The 12,104-nt window shown below is 43.2% G+C and overlaps 1 protein-coding gene across 2 annotated transcripts in view; it reads right to left on the reverse strand.

Annotated features, from left to right (window-relative positions):
• LOC135549503 (CD276 antigen-like) overlaps positions 1 to 2,792 on the reverse strand; it is a 37,111-nt gene extending 34,319 nt beyond the window's left edge. The window contains exons 1-2 of one of the 2 annotated variants that reach the window (XM_064979516.1): positions 2,572 to 2,792; positions 2,384 to 2,453 (exon numbers count right to left, since the gene is read on the reverse strand). In XM_064979516.1, coding sequence (XP_064835588.1) covers positions 2,384 to 2,432 — 49 coding nt within the window. In that variant the 5' untranslated portion in view covers positions 2,433 to 2,453; positions 2,572 to 2,792. The other variant, XM_064979515.1, reaches the window with a different exon arrangement.
• Positions 2,793 to 12,104: the final 9,312 nt, after the last annotated feature.

Below are 12,104 nucleotides of genomic sequence, written 5' to 3' on the forward strand. Positions count from 1 at the left end.
AGGTTTAATACCCTGACCAAGTGAGATATACATGGAGGTTTAATACCCTGACCTAGTGAGATCTACATGGAGGTTTAATACCCTGACCTAGTGAGATATACATGGAGGTTTAATACCCTGACTTAGTGAGATATACATGGAGGTTTAATACCCTGACCTAGTGAAATCTACATGGAGGTTTAATACCCTGACCTAGTGAGATATACATGGAGGTTTAATACCCTGACCTAGTGAGATATACATGGAGGAGGTTTAATCAATGGAGGAGGCTTAATATAATGGAGGAGGCTTAGTCGTCTTGACTACTTACTTATGCCATTCTCTCTGCCACCAAAAGTTTAAAAATTGACTGAACTCCTCTCTACTTAACTACAGAAATAGGACGACGTGTAAGTGTTTGTCACGCCCTGACCTTAGTATTCTTTGTTTTCTCTATTATTTTGGTTAGGTCAGGGTGTGACATGGGTGATGTATGTGTTTTTGTACTGTCTAGGGGTTTTGTATTTTTATGGGGGTGTATACTATATAGGTGTTTATGTATGTCTATGGTTGCCTTGATTCTCAATTAGAGGCAGCTGTTTATCGTTGTCTCTGATTGGGAACCATATTTAGGCAGCCATCTTCTTTGGGTATTTTGTGGGTTATTGTCGATATCTTGTTGCCTGTGTCTGCACGGTTGTATGATAGCGTCACGGTCGTTTTGTGATTTTGTATAGTTTGTTTAGTGTTCGTCTTCATTAATAAATAGATGTATACATATCACGCTGCGCCTTGGTCTCCTCCATTCAACGAACGTGAGTGTTTCCATCTGTACCAGGTTAGGTGGTTTCTAGCGGAAACTTTATTTGCTTACTGAGACGTGAGAGACTATTTTCTTATGCTCTCTGACGGCAAAAGTTTCAAAAGGGTTGATAAGGGACAGAATGCAGTCAGATCATCACATAATTGATTGACATATTACTCTTACAGAATTTAAACGTGGGTGAGGATATTGGAAATTTAATCAAAGCCAACTAGAAGAGAAATTGTTCAGAACTAGGACAGAAGAATTTGTAACTGACTTTTTCCAGACGTAACATCGGTACAGCAGATTCCTTTATTGTATGGAACTCTTTTAAATGTGCCTTTAGAGGTAAATCAGTACTCATCGATAAAACAAAAGCAATTTAGATCAAAAGAGTCCATATTAACAAAGGAAATTTAAAAGGAGCTAATTTTAATTTATTTTTTATTTAAAATCTTGTGAGATGAAAATGGACAAACCTAAAGGGTGTTCAACTGAGCCTTGTTTGAAGTCGGTAATTCACATGACCAAGGAACTATTTAAAAATAAATATAAAAAATAATAAAATAATAATAATAATAAAGAAGGAACTATTGACATTTTGAAAAATTCATGTCCAATCATGTCCAAAGATGAAAATGGACAAACTAAAATGTGTGCCACATAGGAGGGTAGTCAGTGGACATTCTGAACCTTGTTTGAAGTCAGTAGGGCATATGACCAATGAGCTATTGCAATTCAATAATGTTAATAAATAGTTTAAATCGTGCAAGATGTAAATCGATAACAACAAACTGTGTGCAATGTCTATGGGTTAGCTACAACCAGTTTTGAAAGTTTTAGGAGTAATGGTTAAAGAGCTATTGATATTTGAAAAAATAGATTTGTCACTATGTTGACGGTCCTTCACTGCTGTTGGTGAACGCAAGGAAAACTTACAGGCGAATATCCGTCGACTTTCCATCCACCCAGAAAATTCACCTCGATAGAGGAGCAACACATTAACATCAACACGCGGGGCTCTGCTGGTAGTTTGACTCATATTCAGGTTTTATTCTGCTTTGCCCAAAAATCATAATAAACGCTGAGAACTAAAATATTGTGTTATTGTTATGCGTATTATTACTGATAGGGGAGGGGGGGATGGGGGGGGGGTAATTTACCTGAAAAGGTTAATCAAGAATCCATTAAAAGGGGTTATTTGAAGAGCCCCCAGTCTCACGTCGAAGAACTCCTAAAGGCAGGAAACTTTTCTTTTTACAGTAAATGTCGAACTCTCTCTTACATTTCTCCAGACTTATCCAGCTGTTTACCAGAATAGTGATTTCCCCTTTAAAGGTTTCGTTGTACACTTGTAAATTATATTTTGTCTTTAAATCGCTACAGTAGCTTTGCAAGAACGTCCTTCACCCAGCTACTTTAAACGGTTTAAAACAATATACCCGCGGCAGAAGGCTGCGTAGGCTATTACTGTGTAATAATGAAATATTACTTTGATTTAAAACCCGTTGGAACTGGCACAGCTACGGTATCTCGATACGTGTGCTTTTCATATAGAATTACAAAACAAAACAAAAATGTATTTATATTAAAACTTACCAATGTCTCTGAGTGCAGCGATGAGCAGAATAAAGAACCATCCCGACATCTCGAATCGTTTGATGGGACGCTGTAAAATAGACTTCACCATCGGGATAGGCTCTCAAATGGAGTATACCGTAACACGTCTTAATAAGCAGATGTTCCGCTAGAAACCACATGACCTGGTACAGATGGAAAACACTTACCCGTCGTCCTATTTCTGTAGTTAAGTGGAGAGGGTTGACGTTTAGTCCCGTGTTCCTAAACGTTATAGACTCATACTCGAGTGCCAATGAATCATAATCATCATGATGTAAATAAAAACGCAGTTTCCGACTAGTAAGCAATATTTGGTATTACGGTTGTTTATGACAAAGCAACAAGTAGGCTAGCCAGCAGACCCGACCCAATTGCTTTTTTTATTTGCTCAGCTGCGACCCATATTTTCCCGGCAGGTGGGTGTTCTGAGCACCCTGTTCTTTAGTTTTAGCAAAAATAAGGCTTGCCTGTTTTACATGTTATTTTGGCATTAATACGTGTCACATATCAGTTTGCAAACAATGTGAAAATATAATATATATATATATTTATACTTGAGTTCATAAAACCGCATACAAACATGGTCTTTTTTTTTGTTTTGTTGAGTATGGCATCTCCAAAATGCATGTGTTTCAGCCTGCCTCAGTGCTTTATGTGGTGGTGGGGCAAACCAGCAGAAAATATGGAGCCTTGCGCCGTGATTGACTCAGTGTTCTGTCACTCATCAAATCAAATTTATTTATATCTCAAATTGCTGTACAGAAAAACAGCCTAAAATCCCAAACAGCAAGTGGGGTGTTTTGTAGGTTATGGGATTGTGGTATAGTATAGTAGTCTAGGAAAGTCTATGGTTGCCTGGAGTGGTTCTCAATCAGAGGCAGGTGTTTATCGTTGTCTCTGATTGGGAACCATATTTAGGCAGCCATATTCTTTGAGTGTTTTGTGGGTAATTGTTCCTGTCTCTGTGTTTGTTTGCACCAGATAAGGCTGTTTAGGTTTTTCACGTTACGTTTATTGTTTTGTATTGTTCGTTATTATCTTTATTAAAGATGTATCGAGATAACCATGCTGCATTTTGGTCCTCTTCTCTTTCGATGGAAAAAAACCTTAACAGAATCACCCACCACAACAGGACCAAGCGGCGTAGTGACAGGCAGCGGCACCAGGAGCAGCGAAGTATGGACTATACGACTTGGTAGGAAATAGACAGGTGGGCGGTCGACCCAGGGAGAGTGCCGGAGCCCGCCTGGGATTCGCTGGAGCAGTGCGAGGAAGGTTATAGGAGAATGGAGTTGGAGAGACGAGCACGGCAGCGTGGATGGAAGCCCGAGAGTCAGCCCAAAAAATTTATTGGGGAGGCACACAGGAAGTATGGCGAAGCCAGGTAGGAGACCTGCGCCAACTTCCTGTGGTTAGGTGATGCACATACTAACATCTTACCACACAACGTATTTGTTAAGGTTTTCTTCCGTCAAAAGAGAGGAGGACCAAAATGCAGCGTGGTTAACAATTTGGCCTATTTAAGGCACCGTTTTAGTGCAGTTAATGTTTAGTTTTGTGTAGTGGCTTGGCTGGCATGCATTCTCCAATTATTTAGTTTTGCCCCACCAAAAATGTCATGCTAAAATCACCACTGTTATTGCTGCAGTTTGGTGCCTTGAGAGGATGGCTGCAGTTTTATTGCCTCTTAACCAACCGTGCTATTTTTATATATATTTTTGCATTGTTTGTAACTTATTTTGTATATAATGTTGCTGGTACCATCTCTTATGACCAAAAAGAGCTTCTGGACATCAGAACTAGGATTACTCAATTCGATTTGAACGAATCATTTTTTTTTAATGAGTCGGGCGGGAAGGATATACTCCAAACACCCGACCAGGCCCTCATCCCCGTCATTCGCAGGAGAAAGAAACAGATGTCTCGGAAGGAGAATGGGGTTCCTTGTGAGGATCAGGCAACGAGTGGCTAATCTGCTTTCGCCATCCGTACAGTTAGCCAATGTTCAGCCGCTGGAAATAAATGGGACGAACTAAGAGCACGTATATCCAACGGGACATTAAAAACTGTAATATCTTATGTTTTCACTGAGTCGTGGCTGAACGACGACATTAATAACACACAGCTGTGAGATAAATTAGACTTTATTACAAAGTAATAGCTGGCTTGTCGGGACACCACGCTCACCACGACCACTGCAAACGCACAGGCCCCCCCTTCAGCAGTGAGGTAATGGGAGCCGCCAAAACCCCGGATAAATCTCCGGTAGTAATTGGCAAACCCTAAGAACCGCTGCACCTCTTTTACCGTGGTCGGAGTTGGCCAATTGAAAGATGGCTGGAGCCGTACGGCATGACGAGGTACTCATAATGGACAGATGTGGTACTAAACACGGTTTTCCACTCATCTCCCTCCCGAATACGCACCAGATTATACGCGCTCCTGAGGTCCAGTTTCGTGAAGAACCGTGCCCCGTGAAATGATTCCACCGCTGTAGCGATGAGAGGTAGTGGGTAACTAAAACCCACCGTGATGGAATTGAGACCACGATAATCAATCCACGGACGCAAACCACCATCCTTTTTCTTCACAAAAAAGAAACTCGAGGAGACGGGTGACATGGAGGGCCGAATCTAACCCTGTCCCAGAGCTTCAGTGACATATGTCTCCATAGCCAATGTCTCCTCCTGGGCCAAAGGATGCACGTGACTCCTGGGCAGTGCAGCGTTTACCTGGAGGTTTGTCACGCAATCCCCCTGTCGAAGGGGTGGTAATTGGGTCGCCTTCTTTTTACTGAAGGCGATAGCCAAATCGGCATACTCAGCGGGAATGTGCACGGTGGAAACCTGGTCTGCACTCTCCACCGTCGTCGCACCGATGGAAACTCCTACACACCTACCTGAACACTCATCAGACGACCCCTGGAGAGCTCCCTGTCTCCACGAAATCCTAGGATTGTGAATAGCCAGCCAGGGGATCCCCAGCACTACCGGAAACGCAGGTGAATCGATATGAAACAGACTATTCTGCTCCTTGTGATCCCCCCCACGTAATCATCTCCGGAGGAACCGTGGCCTCCCTGACCAGCCCTGACCCTAACGGTTGACTATCTAAGGAGTGCACGGGGAATGAGGGGTCTAAATGAACTAACGGAATCCTCAACCTCTGGGCGAGTCCGCGATCTATAAAGTTCCCAGCTGCGCCTGAATTGACTAGCACCTTATGCTGGAGAGAAGGAGAAAACTTAAGGAAAAAAATTAATAAAAACATGTGACCAACAGGAAGCTCTGGGTGAGTGTGATGCGGACTCACCTGGGGTGACCGAGAAGTGTTCTGCCTGCCCTCTCGACTCCCAGATGGACTCCTCCAGCACCGACCAGAAGTGTGCCCTCTCCGGCCACAGCTGGTGCAGGAGGTGCCTCCTCCTCCAGTCTCACTAGATGCAGCCCCCCCTAGCTCCATATGTATGGGAGCGGGAGGGCCAGGAGGTGGAACAGTCAGGACCCTTTCAGAACGTCCGCGAGCAGCCAGCAGATTGTCGAGCCAGACCGACAGGTCTATGAGTTCGTCCAGGGTGAGCGTGGTGTCCCGACAAGCCAGCTCCCTGCGGACGTCCTCTCTCAGGCTACACCTGTAATGGTCTACCAGGGCCCTGTCATTCCATCCCGCTCCAGCGGCCAAGGTCCAGAACTCCAGCGCGAAGTCCTGCGCGCTCCTCGTCCCCTGCCTGAGATGGAACAATCTCTCACGGGTAGTGACCCCTTGCCGAGTCGGGCCCATTCCAGACGGCATTGGCCCACTCCAGGGCTCTACCCGTCAAACAAGAGACGAGGACACTCACGCGCTCCTCGTCCGAGGGAGCCGGCCGAACGGTGGCCAGGTAAAGCTCGAGTTGGAGCAGGAATCCCTGGCACCCCGCCGCTGCTCCTCGGAGGCGCAATACGCAGGGTGCTGGTACCGGATACCGCTGGAGGAGATGGTAGCGTTGCAGGTTGGAGGGGAAGTAGGGAGACCACTCCTCTCCCAGTGATCCATCCTCTCCATCATCGAATCCATCACTGATCCAATGCGACGGAGGATGGACGTGTGATGAAGGACACGCCCCTCCATCATCGGGAGAGGCGTGGTCGCTGCATCTGCTGACTCCATACTTTTGTGGTGCGGGCTTCTGTAACACTAAAAGAGTGATGGGTGTGGAGTCAGGCGCAGAGAGCAGAAGAATCGAGGGAAAAACACTTTAATGTACTAAAACAGGAACACGTACAATGGGTGACGCCGAACACAGGCGTAAAACACAACCCAAGTACCACTGGTATATACCGGACAGCGAAAACCCAACAATAATCAAATACACCTCTTATATAAACAGCAACAAGCCCGCACAAACACAAGCGGGCTAATTGAACTTGAATAACACCAACCCAAAAACCACAACAAGGAACAGGTGAAAACAATTAGACAAAACCAAACGAAAAGGGAAAAAGGGGTCGGTGGCAGCTAGTAGACCGGCGACGACGACCGCTGAGCGCCACCCTGACGAGAAGGGGAGCCACCCTTGGTGATATTCGTGACACTGTTCCTTACTACTTTTGACCTAGGCCTATATGGCAATGTCGTGTGTGTGTCACCCTATCACTTATTTAGCCTATCACTTATTCGCCATATCACTTATTCACCCTATCACTTATTCACTCTGTCACTTATTCACCATATCACTTATTCACCATATCACTTATTCACCCTATCACTTATTCACTCTGTCACTTATTCACCATATCACTTATTCACCATATCACTTATTCACCCTATCACTTATTCACTCTGTCACTTATTCACTCTGTCACTTATTCACCCTATCACTTATTCACCATGTCACTTATTCACTCTGTCACTTATTCACTCTGTCACTTATTCACCCTATCACTTATTCACCCTATCACTTATTCACTCTGTCACTTATTCACCATATCACTTGTTCACCATATCACTTGTTCACCATATCACTTATTCACCATGTCACTTATTCACCATATCACTTATTCACCCTATCACTTATTCACCCTATCACTTATTCACCCTATCACTTATTCACCATATCACTTATTCACCATATCACTTATTCACCATATCACTTATTCACCATATCACTTATTCACCCTATCACCCATTCACCATATCACTTATTCACCACATCACTTATTCACCACATCACTTATTCACCATATCACTTATTCACCACATCACTTATTCACCATATCACTTATTCACCCTATCACTTATTCACCATATCACTTATTCACCCTATCACCCATTCACCATATCACTTATTCACCACATCACTTATTCACCACATCACTTATTCACCATATCACTTATTCACCATATCACTTATTCACTCTGTCACTTATTCACCATATCATTTATTCACCCTATCACCTATTCACCATATCACTTATTCACCATATCACTTATTCACCATATCACTTAATCACCATATCACTTATTCACTCTGTCACTTATTCACCATATCACTTATTCACCATATCACTTATTCAGCATATCTGTCACGTAGAGTAGGCCCGAAGGCTATGCTGGAAAACCTAACCTCTATCAAAATAAAAAGATGGCGGAGCCGCAAATGTTCTTCTGTGCTTCAGTTATTTACAAAGTGATTCTGGAACAAAAACAACAGTATTGTTGTTACCTTATCTGATAATGGAGCAGGGAGGAGTGATGAATGTGTGCGTTATAGAACCAAATGCTGCCCGCGGCCAGTGACGGACTTCTACGTCACAATATCACTTATTCACCCTATCACTTATTCACTCTGTCACTTATTCACTCTGGCACTTATTCACTCTGTCACTTATTCACTCTGTCACTTATTCACTCTGTCACTTATTCACCCTATCACTTATTCACTCTGGCACTTATTCACTCTGTCACTTATTCACCCTATCACTTATTCACTCTGTCACTTATTCACCATATCACTTATTCACCCTGTCACTTATTCACTCTGTCACTTATTCACCCTATCACTTATTTACCCTATCACTTATTCACCCTGTCACTTATTCACTCTGTCACTTATTCACTCTAAGTGATAGGTACACACCTAGATGATGTACATAATGTACATTTATAATAAGTAGTTTGTAAGGATGGTGAATTAATACTGCAAAGAAAGTGGTTGTTTTCCATGTGATTTGATTAAGAAAAATATTTAATTTGATGTGGATGTTTTGTGTCTTTGCCCATAACTTCGCACCTTTCGATGTAAATGTTTGAAAACAGGGTTTTGTTCTTTCTGGATTCCATTAGAATGACATCACAGAGAAAGGGACAGGGTTTTGTTCTTTCTGGATTCCATTAGAATGACATCACAGAGAAAGGGACAGGGTTTTGTTCTTTCTGGATTCCATTAGAATGACATCACAGAGAAAGGGACAGGGTTTTGTTCTTTCTGGATTCCATTAGAATGACATCACAGAGAAAGGGACAGGGTTTTGTTCTTTCTGGATTCCATTAGAATGACATGACAGAGAAAGGTACATGGCTTCAACTCTTACCATTCCAACTATTGAATCCTACAAGATTCTCTTCTTAATTTTTCCAACTACCTTTTTTTTTGCCAAAGCAGAGATGCTGCATTTTTTTTTGGGGGGGGGGGGTAGGGTTTGTGCTACAGATATCTATTTCAGTCCACTAGTACTAGTAAAGGCCCATGGCACTACTTTTGTAAAAAAAAATAAAAAAAAATAAAAAAATAAAAAGATATATACAGTATATATTTGTATTAATATATTTGTTTAATTCTGAATTTTCAGGAGTGCAGCACCTCTACTTCCTGCGGCTATGGACTGAAGTCAAAGGGAATGAAAGGGAGTGAACAAGTGCAGACGGAGGGCAAAGGGAGTGAAAGGGAGTGAAAGGGAGTGAAAGGGAGTGAAAGGGAGTGAACGAGTGCAGACGGAAGGCAAAGGGAGTGAGCTTTCGTATATGGAACTGCACTCACTTTCCAAGAAAAAGTCCATCCTTCTTTTATGCGCCAATTGCTATTCAGTTGACACAGCATCCATTTTGTCAATGACAAGAGCCATCAGGACAACCATGCAGCCCCCCCCCCCCCCTAGTGCTAACAACATAGTGTGTGTCCCAAATGGCAGGGGCTCTGGTTGAACGTAGTGCACTTTATAGGGAAGAGGGTGCATTTGGGATATTACCATGGTAATGGTCAGAGATAGATCAGCTTGAGTGCTGAGAGTTAAAGAGAGGACATAGACGCCACGACCTCCCATAAGCATTCACTGCCCACCAAATTTACCTTTCATTTATTTAAAATGGACTCATGCTCGGGTACACACAGGGGGTCGATGGTAATAGTTTTTCACTCCAGGAGAGGATTGACGAATCACTGTTCAGTGTTTATTCACGTTGACTTTTACAGCAGAGTAGTGGAGGTATGAAACCGTCCCATTCCACCGGCTACAACCACACTTTAATCACAGACTCTAACGTCAACCCTTATCACAACACATTAACTCTTGTCGTGTTCAGCTAAGTCAAGCTTTCCTCCACTTGTATTGACTTATTGCTGGCACCAGCTTCATTGGGTAAATTAGTACTAATGGAATACTGGTTTCCTGCAGCTGGGTTGTATTCAGTAAGAACCCAACGGAAGAAACCAGAATGAAACAGGGAGGGACCACCCGGATTCATTTTCGGTTTCCGTTGCACAACATTTTGAAACGCTTTGAAAGCGTTTTGCTACGGTGTGTCCTCGTTAATTCGACCCTGATGGTCCCCATTGGTGATTTACTAGTGGAACACACACAGAGGCTATAGGCTACTGACACATGAGATTGATCGATGTCTAAACATACAGTTTAGTGAGTTTGAGGAACACGTGAAAGCTATTAGGTGGGTCACAAGTCACAACGATGTGAAACCATAACCACTCACTGATCTACAGAGCCATTAATGACATGTAATGACTGCTTTGACCACAGAGGGGCAGCATAGATCCTAAAATGAATTGTTTGGAGGCTTCTGGGTCACATCCCTGTCATACAGGAACCTCCCTCGAGCTTGTTGGAATACTGGCTCAGGTTAGTTGGATATTTCCAAGTATTTGGTCAGTGACACAAGTTGTTGTTGTTGTTTTGTTTTTTCAGCACTTTGGATTTAAAGAGATAAAGTACAGACCATCGCTCTGGATAAGAGCGTCTGCCAAATGACTTAAATGTAATGTAAATGTATAATCTTTAGTGTGAGGGTATATTCATTCATATCGGGTGCACCGTTGAGAAATTACAGCAGTTTTTGAACATAGTTCACACATTTTAAGGGAACCAAAAGTATATGGAAAAAATGACAGGAGTCAAAGTACTCAAACATTTAGAATTGGTCCCATATTCATTCGCGTGCATTGATGACATCAAGAAGGGTAGCCTAGTGGTTAGAGCGTTGGACTAGTTACCGGAAGGTTGCGAGTTCAAACCCCTGAGCTGACAAGGTACAAATCTGTCTTTCTGCCCCTGAACAGGCAGTTAACCCACTGTTCCTAGGCCATCATTGAAAATAAGAATGTGTTCTTAACTGACTTGCCTGGTTAAGTAAAATGAAAAAATTAAATGAATAAACATTGTAAGACTCCAACCATCTGCCTCCCGTGTCTGGGTCTCGCCTTGTGCTCTGATAACTTTTTGACATCACTGTAGCATATTCAGATCGGATGCAACATGACAGATCATTCAGATAGAAGTGTATTGAGAGGCGTAGAATATGGAAACTCATCAGCTGCTCGGTAGCAGAGTTAAGAGTTATATCTACTTCACTTTTACTGACTTTATTGTCCCCGGGGGAGACAGTATCATGTACACATTTAAAATCTAATGGTTCAACTGTTAAGATATTCTGGCTGCTTCTACACCAATCCATCAACTATATGAGAGAGAGAGAGAGAGAGAGAGAGAGAGACAGAGAGAGAGAGAGAGAGACAGAGAGAGAGAGAGAGAGAGAGAGAGAGAGAGAGAGAGAGAGAGAGAGAGAGAGAGAGAGAGAGAGAGAGAGAGAGAGAGAGAGAGAGAGAGAGAGAGAGAGAGAGAGAGAGAGAGAGAGAGAGAGAGAGAGAGAGAGAGAGAGAGAGAGAGAGAGAGAGAGAGAGAGAGAGAGAGAGAGAGAGAGAGAGAGAGAGAGAGAGAGAGAGAGAGAGAGAGAGAGAGAGAGAGAGAGAGAGAGAGAGAGAGAGAGAGAGAGAGAGAGAGAGAGAGAGAGAGAGAGAGAGAGAGAGAGAGAGAGAGAGAGAGAGAGAGAGAGAGAGAGAGAGAGAAAGAGGGAGAAAGAGGGAGAAAGAGGGAGAAAGAGGGAGAAAGAGGGAGAAAGAGGGAGAAAGAGGGAGAAAGAGGGAGAAAGAGGGAGAAAGAGGGAGAAAGAGAGAGAGAGAGAATTGTTCCAGGAAGATAAATATCTCAAATGTTCTGAATGTTGCAACACACCACAAGGCACTCAGAGCCCTATATATCAATGTTTGGCCTTTGCTGAACTGATGAGTTAAATCCATTCTGAGAACGCAGAACTGGACTTACATCAGTATCTGGGAGCAACATGGGAGGCAACAACATTCAAAACCCTGGGAGTAGGTGGCGCCAGTGGCGACCAGTGGCAGAGCCCCACCTGTTTTGAGCCCCACATTTTA

The sequence above is a fragment of the Oncorhynchus masou genome, chromosome 12, assembly GCF_036934945.1.
Source record: "Oncorhynchus masou masou isolate Uvic2021 chromosome 12, UVic_Omas_1.1, whole genome shotgun sequence".
In the NCBI taxonomy this organism is placed as follows: domain Eukaryota; kingdom Metazoa; phylum Chordata; class Actinopteri; order Salmoniformes; family Salmonidae; genus Oncorhynchus; species Oncorhynchus masou.